Source organism: Indicator indicator, chromosome 3, assembly GCF_027791375.1.
Source record: "Indicator indicator isolate 239-I01 chromosome 3, UM_Iind_1.1, whole genome shotgun sequence".
Lineage (NCBI taxonomy): Eukaryota > Metazoa > Chordata > Aves > Piciformes > Indicatoridae > Indicator > Indicator indicator.
In genome coordinates, this window is record NC_072012.1 from 17409460 (window position 1) to 17422025 (window position 12566).

Consider the following 12566-nt stretch of genomic DNA (forward strand, 5'->3'; position numbering starts at 1 on the left):
CAGCAGGTTTGCAGTGGACACCAAACTAAGGGGTGCAGATGAAACACCTGAGGGATGGGATGCCATCTAGAGGGACCTGGACAAGCTTGAGAAGCGGGCTCTTGTGAACTTTGAGATTCAACAAGGTGAAGTACAAGGTCTGGCACCTGGGTCAGGGCAATCCTTGGTATCAGTACAGGCTGGGGGATGAAGAGATTCAGAACAGCTCTGCTGAGAGACTGGAAGGCACTGGTGAATGGAAAGGTGCAGATGAGCCAGCAACATGTACTTGTGGCCCAGAAAGCCAGTTGTATTAAGGGCTGCATCAAAAGCAATGTGGGCTGCAGGTTGAGGGGGAGGTGCTTCTGCCCCTCCGCTCTGGCGTGACCCCTATCTGCAGTGCTGTATCCAGCTCTGGGCTCCTCAGGAAAAGAAATGCACGGACCTCTTGGTAGTGGGAACAGGATGCCATGAAAGTGACTAGAGAGCTTCCCCTATGAAGAAAGGCTGAGAGAGATGGGGCTGTTCAGCCTGGAGAAGGCTCCAGAGATACCTTATTGTGGCCTTTCGTTACTTGAAGGGGATTTGTAAGAAACGTGAGGATTTATTTTGGGTTTACTGCACTGATTTTTTTCCCCAGGCAGCAATGCTGGGTGGTGGTGGTTGTGGTCTTCTGCCTCTGGGTTGATGCCCTGTGGTGCTGAGGAGCTGGGTACGTGATACAAGAGATGTGTGAGTGGAAGGGAGCTCCCTGGGCAGTGGGGATGAAGGTCAAGAAGCGTTACAAACTCTGCTGGGCGCTGAGAAGTGCGCACGGTTCCGTGGGTGCTGTTAGGAGATGCCTTGCTGCTGTGCAGGGGGTGCTGGGGGCTGCAGGGGTTCCTGCTGCCCATGGAGCAGAAAACAGTGATAGGAAGCAGCTTCCCTAACCCCATAATGCTGGCACAGCCCCTCCTGAGCTAGAGATGCGCCTGTTTAGTGTGGTCTCAATGCTGCTGCCTCAGCAAGAGAGATTAAACCAGGAGATGGGAGCTTCCTTCAGGAACAAAACCAAAGTAGTGCCTGGGGCAAGAGCTGGTGTTCAAGCCTGTCCTAGGGACCTTGGCACTGCTGCTTATGGCCTCCTGCCTCCTTAGCATCCAGCTCGTGTAAATGCTGGGTTTGTCACTCGTAGGTACTGCAGTGGGACATCAGTCACAAGGTGTCTTACAGCCTGGTGCTTGAGAGAACACGTGACAGAGCAAGTAGGAGGCTGCTGAGGGCTGAATCCTGAGGGATCTCTGAAGGGCAGGCTTTTTAGGGAGGATGCCTCATGTCTCCTGCAGTCAGACCTCTGACAGGCAAGGAGTGGGTCCCACCTGGGAACCCTGGCCAGTTGTGCACACATGTGAGCTGAGGTTCCTCTGGCAGAGGTGGCAGTGTATTTGCCAGGGTAAGGGCTCCTGAGGTGCCACGCCTGGTGAAAAGAGCACTGCAAGGCTTCATTTTGAAAATGCTTTAATAAGGAAGTGTTGACAACACCATTTTGCAAAATGTAAAGGTAACTATACAAATTCTTAATACAAAAAGAATAAATTAAAAGCAGATCTTTTTAAATTCTGCACCGTTTTCTACAACATACATATCTTTTCCTTGATTACAACTGAACAGAATCCAGTAAAATCATTTTCCATGCTCTAAAATCAATTTCAGGAGAGACCTAATTTTTTTCTTTTTTTTTTTCCCCTCTTTTTTTAAACTAGAGAGTCCATTTTACACAACTTGTAATAAAACTATTGACATTAATATATATGTAAAACTTTACATCTAGTTAACTAAGCAGTAACTGGTCATCTGATAGCACCTGAATGGGGATCAGCTATGCCTGAAACTAAAACTAATACAGAGTGAAAACAAATTGGACTGGTTCAACATTTTCAACACTTGAATGCATATAAACCCTGCCTCCCAGCCGTGGCTCCTGCCCGGACAGAGGGGAGACTGAGACCATAATGGTGGCAGATGAAGCCTTGGAAAATAAAGTCCAGGAGGGGTGAAGTTGGTAGTCAAGTGCTTGTATAGAATAGCTATGTATATACCCCCTCCACCTTATACTTAAAGATGTTAATCTCACATGATTAACATTTTATGTACATTTGTGTTTAATTGAATTGAGCTAAACAGTAAAACCTGTTTTACTTAATCTGTCTTTACTACCAGACTGGCTGCTCACATGTGCCTTAATTGCAGAACAGAAAAGCAGAACACAAAGCCAAACTCAGTCCGTTTCCAGTAAGTTTTTTTTCTCTACTCCAGCCTGTTTGCAATTCAGGCTAACCATTTTTTTTTTTCCCTCACCAATTTCAGGGCTGCCACCTTTTAACCTTTGCTGCAAAACTGCAGATCTGGTCTTGGAGGAATTAATGTTTCTTCCTGTAGTGCCCAGAGGCCTCGTAGTGCCGCTGTTGTTGAATTCTTTTTAATTAAAAGAAGGTACACAGAAAAAACAAAAGCCAAAAAACAAACCAAACAACCCAAAACCACTTACCAAGGAAATTAAAAAGAAAACAGACAGTTGCTCAGAGCCCCTAGAAATCTGTGGGCTAAATTACTTGCTGCTGCTTAGTTTGGTCCTTACTTAATCCTTTCACTTTAGCTACCCAATGTCATCAGTAAATGTCATTAATCGGTGCTACCTCTTCTCCAGCTAAAAATCCATTTAGAAGCTTGAAATAATTCCCATGTTAAAGACCCCACAGCACAAAGAGATGGTGAAAACAGCATCTTGCACCCCCATATAAAGGGTGCAACCTCACTGCTCTTGGTTCTTCCAGCAGTTGGTTACAAGGCTTCAAGTACTGTCAGAGGGGCCGGTACTCTTGTGGTGGTTCCTCCTTGCTGCCCAGGAGCAGGAGGTTTGTGTGGCTACCTTTAAAAAAGGCCCCTTGCCAGCATACAAAAGGATGTGCCTTTTTCTTTTCCAGAGGCATATACATATGCTTCATATTCATTTATGAACATGAAAGGGTTTCCTTCCTGGCTCTGCCATGGATTTCCCTGGGCAAACGGCAGTCTTTGCTGCCCACTGCTGTCCCCATCTCACAAAGGCCACCTCCCTGCCATGCCAAGGATGTCAGACAGCAGCTCAGCAGGTGGGCACAGGGAATCAAAGCAAATGTTCCTAGAATGTGTTGTGGAACCTCTGAGCCATTCACATGTATTGGAAAGCCCATGGTGTTTCCCAGCCTGATTTCCAAATAACTTGTTCTCTCTTACAGCCTGTAATGCAGTTTTTCAGCAATCTGAATACCAAAGGGGTGGCAGCCCCCCAAGTTGTAGTGTTTAATTGTCAGTGTTTTGCCCTACTTTGTCTGGTAGATGCTGTTGTTACTCTTGGAACACACACACACGTGCACACACTCGCACTGGGTTTTCTTCTGTCTTAAACTAAAGCTAACTTCAGTTTCTGCTTTTCACCAAGTAACCCCCTCCAGCCGTCTCTTTTAATGCCTTTCCCATAGGAAATCGTCGTTTGCACGCACAAACGGGGGAAGGCTGGGCACCTCCCCCCATCTAGTGGCAATAAAAACAGCATAGCACCGCAGTGAAGGCTAGACGTGCCAGCTTCAACATCCACCTAGATTGTGCACTTGTTTTGTACAAAAGTGTTCTTGAGGCCTTTTAAAGTTCCATGGCTTGACATGTATAAAGCATTGCTGAAAAGTGTGTTGTAAACTTGCAGCTTCTTCTGTGACTTTCATTTGATCCATTGGTATCAGCAGGCAGCTCTTGTTTGTGTCCAACACCTCACTCAGCTGCTTCTCTTTCTCTTGTGGTGGCTGCTTGCTTGCCTTTGCTGCTGGTTGTGGAGCTTTTCCTTCCCGACAGACCGGTTCTCCCACACAGCCCTTTGCTACACTGGTGCTAAGGGAGGGAAGATGAGTGAACAGATACGGTGATGCAGCTTCACTGTGCCATGTGCTTTCCCCTGGACTTCACCTTAATGCTCTGTGCAGAAGTCAGTTAGAATTTATTGGCTCTATCTGCTTATAGAAAGGATTTTTGGCAATTTTTATCATCATCAGAGTATTAAAAAGCAACCAACACAACCCCAGCCTCTCCATGCATTGGTATGCTGCCTGTGTCAGCCACAGGGCTGCTGTCAGTACTTGCCCCTGCTGTAGATAATGCCATTGTAAACCTTGTTTGTCCAGTTTAACAGTAGCCTGTAGACAGAAATGCTGTGATATCAGCCCAGACATTCAGGGTACTTTTCAGCATGTTAGGTTGTTTTACTTGCTTGTAGGTGGGCTCAAAGTGAAGAACGAAATGCTGTTTTACAGGAGGTGGTCAAGTCTGCTGTTGAGTTAAACAAAAGAGAGGTTCTTGTGACTATAACTTGCTAAGCAAACTCATCCTGCTGATGTTGTGCAGTGATCTTTGGCAGTGCAGGTCTCATTGTGAGACTGACTCATCTTGGAAGTGATAGGATTTTACTGTTTCAGGACTATGATGTCCATTCCTTGGCCTCTGTCCTGTTTTAATCTCCCTTCCCCCCCTTTAAATTAATGCTCTTTTGGCTTCAGATTGCAGGTCATGGAACTCTTACTGCTGTTTTATGCTGTGGAACGATTAGATTTGCTGTAAGCCTTGAAAGGCTTGCCTTGTTTCAGAGGAAATCAACGTTTGACTTGCTGGCTGGCTATGGCAGGGGCTGCCCATCTGCAGGCCGTGGAGGGGCCCTGCAGCAGGCTGGCAGCAGGCTGCACTGCAGGCTGTGGTGCATGTTTTGGGGCCAGCGTTCTGTAGATGTTGCCTTGAATTGCATGGTGAGAAAAGTGCTTAGAGCTGAACCTGGTGCTGGATGGCAATACATCTGGGTAAGGCAAATGAGAGGCAGTGAGGTGATCTCAGAACGGCATTGATGTGATTAACTTGAGGTCAGGGGTTCACACTAAAGTCCCAGGCTTGGCTTTTTCCTGCCCATACCACTGGACATCTGCTAATTCTGGATAGAGAGGAGAATCCAGGAAACAGCTATCATTGTAGGTCCTGCAGGAGAAAGGAAACTTTGTTAACAGAATGCGCACTCCTGGAAAGTTCAACCATGGGTATAAGATACTATATTATGGGTGGGAACACAGGATTTTCAAATTCTCACCCTGCAGGTACCCCCAGAGCTGACAGTTGGGGTGGGCTCAGCATGCAGGACTCTGCTTTGACCCAGTTTGCTCTTTCCCAGCAGTCCTGTTTGGCCCAGCAATGTGATGGGTGTGAGGAGGCAGGAGAAAGTTGAGCTTCAGCAGCCTCTCCACAGCCAGGGTGCCCTGAATTTTGGGTGCTGGAATGGCAACAGGCAGAGTTGTGGTGCTTCCAGACTCCAACTGGCAGGATGCACTACAAGAGAGCAGAGCTTGTGGCTGACCCTGCTAGCTGTGTCCACAGGTGGTACCTGACTAGTCTCTGCTTTCTCCATGTGGCCTTTCCTTCCCAGGTACAGCAGCAGCCTCTGCCTTGCCTAAAGGAGCTCTGTCTTGCTTTCCTGCTCAGTAGTAGGCTGGGGTAGAGAGTTTTTTAATAGGATGCCCTCCAAGCAAGTCTGAAGCGCTGCCTTCTGGTCATACACTGTACCCATCAGGTACAGTAGAAGGAAGAGGGTAGTGGTGCTTTCCTGTAGCACTTCTGCTCAGGGCAAAGGCTTGTGCATCAGCTGGCAATCCCAGAGTTACGTGTCTTTCCAGGGATGAGCTAGGAATCAAGTGGAGAAGGGGTGCCAGGACCGATGTGGAAAAGACAGTTTTGTCATAGGTAGCCTAGTCCTCAACGTGGGGCACCCTTCCTGAGAAGCCACTGCCACTTTTGCTGAATGGCTTTGTGTTTCCCTTCATAGAGCAAACCAGGTAGTTTATGGGAATGTTCTTTGCTGTTTCTCTTTAAAGCTCTGTTCAGGATTGGCTTCTGGCTTAGTCTCCAGAGCTCCTTGCCAGAGGAGAACACTGAGATCAAAATCTCATTGATGGTTTGGAAAGGGACTGCTGTATCTGCATAGTGTTATTCAGAAGTGATGTCTCTCCCTCACACTTCAATTTTTAACTAACTTCCAAATTAGAGGTTGTTTTGAGGGTGAAAGCGGGAAATGCATTTTCTGTCTGTTTTCTGTGGGATTTTGATTCCTTCCTTGGCTCCCTCCCCACCTTGCAGGACCAATCTAATTTCTGATGCAGTCTGGCAGTTCCTGCTTCCTCTGTCCTAATTTACACCTGGGACCAGTGTCCGGGAGGAACTTGAGCAAGGGCATCACCGTCTGCATGTTAAAGAGCCTTTTCTTCCCCAGCTTTCTGATGGACTATGGAGGTTTATGGTTTATCTCTAGAAGCTTGAAACACTCGACAGATGCTAGCTGTGAATCGTTGTAGATTCAAATGACAGTGTCACATGGCCATGGCAGTTTAATTAAAATAGAAATACTCTGAGGGTTTTTTTGTTGCCTCCACCCTTCCCCCTCTGTCTTCCCACAGGAATGGGGCCAGGGTTGCTCCTTGTTCCATGAAACCTCGATGCTGCTCACAGCTCTGCTCTGCAGTAGGGAAAGAGGAGAAAGGAGTGCTTGGCACCATGGCTGGAGACTCTCCCCACAGCACTTTGTTCATACTGCTTTGAAATGTCCCCAGATGGAAATCTGTCACTACCACCTGCTCTCTGTGTCTGTTCAACCTCTGTGTGAATGCAGAGTGGGCTGGCCTGAAGTCCACTTTCACAGAGGAAAGTGCCACAGCCACAAGCTTGCTGAAAAGGCACAGAGAGGGCTTCGAGATGCTTTCAAGTTGTTCTTCCAAGAGCTGAAGGAAGCCTTGTTGCCAAAACCCAAGTGACAATCAAAAGGACTGCTCCTCTGGGCCAGCAGGATGCTGATTATTCGCTTTGTGTTCACAGACTGTAAGGCAGAAGGATGAAAGAACAAAATGTTCCCTTACTATACCTCTATTCATCAGTACTTTGGTGGGTTGGAGACTGAGACTCATCCATAGTGGGTGAGTTGTCTGTTGCTTCTCTGAACAAAGGAGAGCAAAAAAAGGAGGAAAGAGGAGAGAGGAAATGTTAAAGAAAAGAAGTGGAACAGACATTGTTATGAGCTTATTAATCCAGTGGGGGAAACAAGGTGATGAATCATCTTTAGAGAAAGTTAGTGACACAAAAACATGTTGGGGAGAACTGTCAAGCTTCTGAGTCATGTTGGGAGGACACTGCCTGCTCCTGCAGCGAGGGATTTGTGCTGTGCAGCTAATGGCAGACTTGATCTGCCTCTGCTGTCTTTGTACACACATCTTGGGGTTCATGCTCAGGTGTGAAATAAGTGCAGATTTGTCTCCAGTTCTCATTGCACTGGTTGTTGGTGCAGGGCCTATGCTATAAATCTTCACTTTCACCAGCTGAGAACTGGGCTTGGTGCATATTTGCTATGAGACGGGGCAGGAGGTGTCTTCAATGGAAAAATAAGTTGGAATATTCCAAATGGATTTCTCAGCTGGCTGCTCACCTGTTTTACTTCTGATCATTGTGGTGGTATTTAGAGGAATTAGGATTGGAATGGAAACTAAGATTTGAGTCTAAATTCAAACCCTTAAGGGTGGAAATCTGGGTGTAGAGTGAAGATAGCTGTCATCTTGCCTGTCTTGCAATCCCTTGACTTTTTGTGAACTGGGACCAGAGAAATTCTCCTGTTCTGCAGCTGGAGGCACATACAAAGACCCTGTGAGGTTGGCCATCAAACGTATAAACTTAAAATCCAAGGTAGGCCTAAGGGGGTTGTGATTATGATTCTCCTCCTCTCCATTTTAAAGTGTAGTCACGAGCAGTGCTGGGGCAAAACCAGAGGTCAAACTTGGTCATAGGTGACTGACCACAGGAAATGAAGAGAGCATGAGATTTTCCAGTGGCTGCACAGTGAATTTTTCACAGCTGGTCCCAAGTCACAACTCAGGACTTGCTTTCCTGCAGCATTTTGAGGTCTGTAGCCTGAAACTTCCTAGCTGATCTTACCAAACTCAATTTAGAAGCAAAAATCTGGGCTGTGCTGAGTTAGACAGGATCTTGAAATTATCTTTATTTCATATGGCAGGACAGTTACAGGAGTTTGCTAGATAATACCCATGGGAGCTTGCAGGAGGCTTTTTGTTTAACTCCTGAGCTCCCTGCCTCACAGAGGTGCCAAAGACCATGAGTAATGGTTACCTGCATGTCATGGCTCCTGCTTTGGCAAAGCAAGTTAAGTTAGTGGTAGCTGAAAAAAGATGCACTTAATAGTCATGAAGACATATTGCTAGGGAAAACGTAGCAGAAAAAGGTGGTTGCAACACACACAAATCTGGCAGGCACCTAGCCATGCATTTAACAACAAAGATCTGCTTGGTCTAGGCAGCTGACATGATGGCTGCTCAACAAAATCAGCTATTTCAACGCACAGAAAAATGGGGGAAGGAGACTGTTCAAGCAGGAGGAGCCTGCAAGGCTTCTTTCCCTGTGCATCTGGCACTGCTTGAAGCAGTGCTGCTCGGTGTGGATGGCATGGCCATGTCTTGGTCAGCCTAAGCTAAAGCTCCACCTCTACAAGAGCAGGGGGAGGAGGCTGGAAATGCTGTGTGCTGGTGTAGGCTATGGAGCACCTGGAAGCTGTTCACCACAGCTGTCCTCTCCGTTTGCATGTGGAGAGGTTTTTCTCCCCAGCTCTAACGTGATCCCATGGACACTCACCCAGTCTGCCACGTGAGAATGTGGTGGGGACTGCCTGGTGGCGTGGCTGCCAGCTCACTCGAAGGTGTCGAACTCCTCTGGCTGTTAGGTAAGGCAGCTGGAAAACAACCAAAGGGTGGAGAAAAAGAACCAGTGAGGTGAGGGTGCAAGGGTCAGGGTGGGTCAGAAACATCATTTGGTCAGACCAGCAGAAACACGTCCAGCTGTGAGCAAACACAGCCTGGGAATCAGACCTCATCCTGTTCCTGGGTGGCTGTGCTCAAATGCAACATGAGCAGTCAGCCTCCTGCTGGCACTCCTGCCTCTCAGGGCCTGGGTGTGTCCTCAGCTCTGCAGGAATGCTTTGGTTCAGCCCAGCCTCCAGCTGAATACAACCACCCAGACTCTCCTGTGCCTGCCTGAGAAATGCCATGCTTCCCTAGCATGAAAGCTTATTGGTTTTGCTGTCACCTGGAACAGCAGGGGCTGGCTTGTGCATCTCCATAGGACCTGAACTGGAGCTGCCCAAGCCTGCCAGGGTCAGCCTCCTGTTTCCAGGTTTTGTGGGAAGTGCTGCGTCCCTAACAGCCAGAACTGGCATTGGTGAGAGTCTGGACAAGTACACTGCTTTATCTGCAAAGGAGGAAGACGGCGCTGGAGATTTCAAAAGCTACAACTACCTTTCAGTGTGCGTTTGTGTAATGCTGCAGTTGCCAACACTACTGCTGTGAGCCCAAAGGAAGGCTTTATCTTACCTCAGTGAAGGCAGAAGCAAGCTGGACTAAAAATGTACCATTGGCACCGGTTCTTGGGGGAGTTCCAGGTGTTAGTGTCAAGCTAAGAAATCCATGTGACTAATATTTCCTCCTCATGTCCCTACACTGTTGACCCTTCTCCTCTTTGAAGGACAGGGTGAAGTCCAACAGACCTATTAGCTAGGGCTGCTCCTCTCAAATGATGGTGTTCTCTTCTGTACTGTTAAATTCTTTATGGTACTTGAAAAGAAAAAACAAATTTTAATCTGCTTCTTGGAGCTGACAACCTCTGAGGATCAGCATCCTCCCACAGCTGTTACTGCCTCGGAAGGCAAACACAGTCTATGCTGCCACCTGGTCAGGACAAAATGGGATTACTGAGCACACTTTACCACTCTGCTGCCCCATTTAGGTTTGAAAGACCCAGATGGGAGGGGAATTAACTGATTGACAGTGGTTTTGAGATACTTGCCACACAGCCCCACCACCTTTCCTTTCTAGATTCCCTAACTGAACTGGTGCAGCTTCCAAGATGGGAAGACAAGCTTTCAAATGGAGACACAGGAGTGTTCTATCAGCTATTTGATTGTCTTGGGCCACAGCTGGGCCTACTGTGAGTGTTGGCATCATGCACTAATCGGCCTCTTTTTGGGTAGCTCTTGGCACATGAGGAGCCTGGTGTGAAACCACCTCTCTGAATCCATGCTACAAACACCCAGTGGTGTCAGCATGGTGGTTACCATGGCCCAGGTACCATGCTGGGGTGTCAGAAGGCCAAGGGCCAGCATGGGTGGATGATGCACTGGCCTGCTCACAGAGGCCATGAGGGCTTGCGGTGAGCAAGGCTGGAGCAATAACCTCTCCCACACCATGGCTGAGGCATGTGGAAGGCTAGCAATGAGCACATTACAAACTGACTAACCAGCAATTCTGTCTGTCCACGTGGGGCTGGACAGCAAGTCCTTGATCTATCCAAAATACCTTGTTCAGTGGTGACTTGTAGCCAGTAAATATTTAACTGTGGGCTGTTTCATAAGGCATAGTGGCCTCCTCAATTTAATGAATTTGACTGTTTTCTTACCACTTAATATTAACAGCACAAAGCAGTGCAGAGCTCTGTACATGACAGGCCTAGCACTGCACAAACTTCAGCCCTCTGAATTTCAGGATGTTATCAGCAAACCTGCTGGAGCTGCATGGAAAAAACAAGTCTCAGCAGTGCACAAAGGTATCAGTCAAACATTTTTCACAGCAGGCAAAGGGGCTAGGGTGCTCCTCACTTAACCTTTCTCATGCTTTTGGTGTTTCACTGAGGACATGCATTCTTTGAGTCTGTGCTGAGTCCCTGCTTCTTTCATTGCTTCCATCGCTGTGGTAAGAGTGCCCCTGCCTCTCCAGATTCTCTGCCCTCAGTCCCTAGTACCATCCCTCCAAGCACAACTGCACTCTTGAAGAAAGATGTGGCAACAACAGGGCTTCAATCCCTCCCTCCCTTTTGAGCCTATCATTACAAAGTAATTATATTCATCAAAAAAAAAAAATACCTCAGACAAGGCTTGCCCTGTGTTACACCTACAGGCTTGCTGATCAGCATGTGAAGGCCAGATAACACACTTTGGTCTGGTGTTGCTTCCAGCCAGGGTGTAATGCCTGGTAAGAATCTGGGCTGCATGAAGAGCCCCTGTGCCTCTCACCCCTTTGCCCAGTCCCAGCTCTCACCTGATGTTGCTTTACACATCTGAGGCATTCTTGTGACCCGGCTGTGCGCCACAAAGGTGCTTTGCGAGGATGTGCTGTACTGGGAGCTGCTGTCCGAGGAGGTGGAGCTGGTGTGCGACAGGCGGCTGTGCTCCTTGTGGGAGGCCGTGGACCGCTGGTACCAGAGCCGCAGCTCGTCTGACACTGCAGTCCTGCCTGAGCCTTTCTCATGGCCCTCCCTGCCCAGAGATGGAGTCCTTATGATTTGGGAGCGTGAGGGGGTGAGCCTGACAGAGTCCACTTCATCCCCGTGCCAGTTCTCCTTAAACATCCCCCCCGCCGTGTAGGAGTTGGAGGTTTTGAATTGTGCTTTGACGCTGTAGTGTCCCTCCTGGTCGTTCTCCAGGCTCCGTACCACCACAGGTGTGGAGCTACCCTCGATGTACAGGGGATACTCTTTGATCCTGTACTGGGAGGAGGGCTGGCTCTGGCTGTGCAGGTAGACGCGGTGGTGCCCTGTCCCATTCCTGGCAGCCAGGTTGGGCATACTCCCTGAATTGGAAGAGACCAGGTTGCCTGCTGATTTGTGCCTTTGCCTCTGTCGCTCTCTGGCTTTTGATGGGGAATCCTCTGCCAGGGTGGAGTAGTTTGGATTCATCTGAGCAGGGTAGTAGTGCTCAGAGCTGGAATGGCTGGTGCAGGAAGAGCAGTCATCCATGGGGTCAGAGCCATTACTGCTACGAGTCCTTGGGGTGTAGAAATCAGGGCTCCCTGTCTCATTTTCTGAGCCAAGGAGTTTGCCTTGTGACTCCAAACTGGAACTCCGGTGTCTAAAGTGCTGAGCTAAGCTGTGCAGTCTGGTCGGGCTGATGTCTACTGACCTGCAGGTACCAGGAACAAAAGATTCAGGCTGGTAAGTCAACAGAACAAAGCACTCCCCATCCCTTCTGCACACAAGGCCAGCCTTGCTGGAAGGGGAATCTGAGGGCATGGAAAACCTGGACCCTCCAGCACTGTGTGGGGTTGCTGCCTGCAAAGCAACCTGCTTCCCTGCTGTAGGCTCTTGGGTGATTAGGTCCTATTGTCCTATTAGTTCCTCTTGTCTCCTTGGTGGTGACATTCAGTCTGCAGCACCACAAGGAACATAAACCCTTGCCCAGCCTGATTTTTCTGTGGCTTGCAACCCAGGGGAAGACCCAGTCTGAAAAGTGCAACCTGGGGACCTCAGGTGCTAGCTTTGTTGATGGGGTCCCATCACAGAGACGCTTGAATCAGCACTGTCCCTGTTCTAGCTGGTTCAACTCCTTCAGCTCTGCAAATCCCAAGACCTTAGCCTCACAAGTGGTAGTATTTCCCTTGCAGGTGGCTTGTGAATGTCCCGCACAGGTTCAATCCACCTGGTATGAGACAGACAGACTGACTGCC

The 12566-nt window shown here is 48.4% G+C and overlaps 1 protein-coding gene across 1 annotated transcript in view; it reads right to left on the reverse strand.

Moving 5' to 3' along the window:
• Positions 1-6939: 6939 nt before the first annotated feature.
• Positions 6940-12566, reverse strand: part of FRMD4A (FERM domain containing 4A) — a 197240-nt gene continuing 191613 nt past the window's right edge. The window contains exons 21-23 of the mRNA XM_054399433.1: positions 11163-12022; positions 8710-8806; positions 6940-7009 (exon numbers count right to left, since the gene is read on the reverse strand). Of these exons, the coding sequence (XP_054255408.1) occupies positions 6940-7009; positions 8710-8806; positions 11163-12022 (1027 nt within the window). The remainder of the gene's footprint in view (positions 7010-8709; positions 8807-11162; positions 12023-12566) is intronic.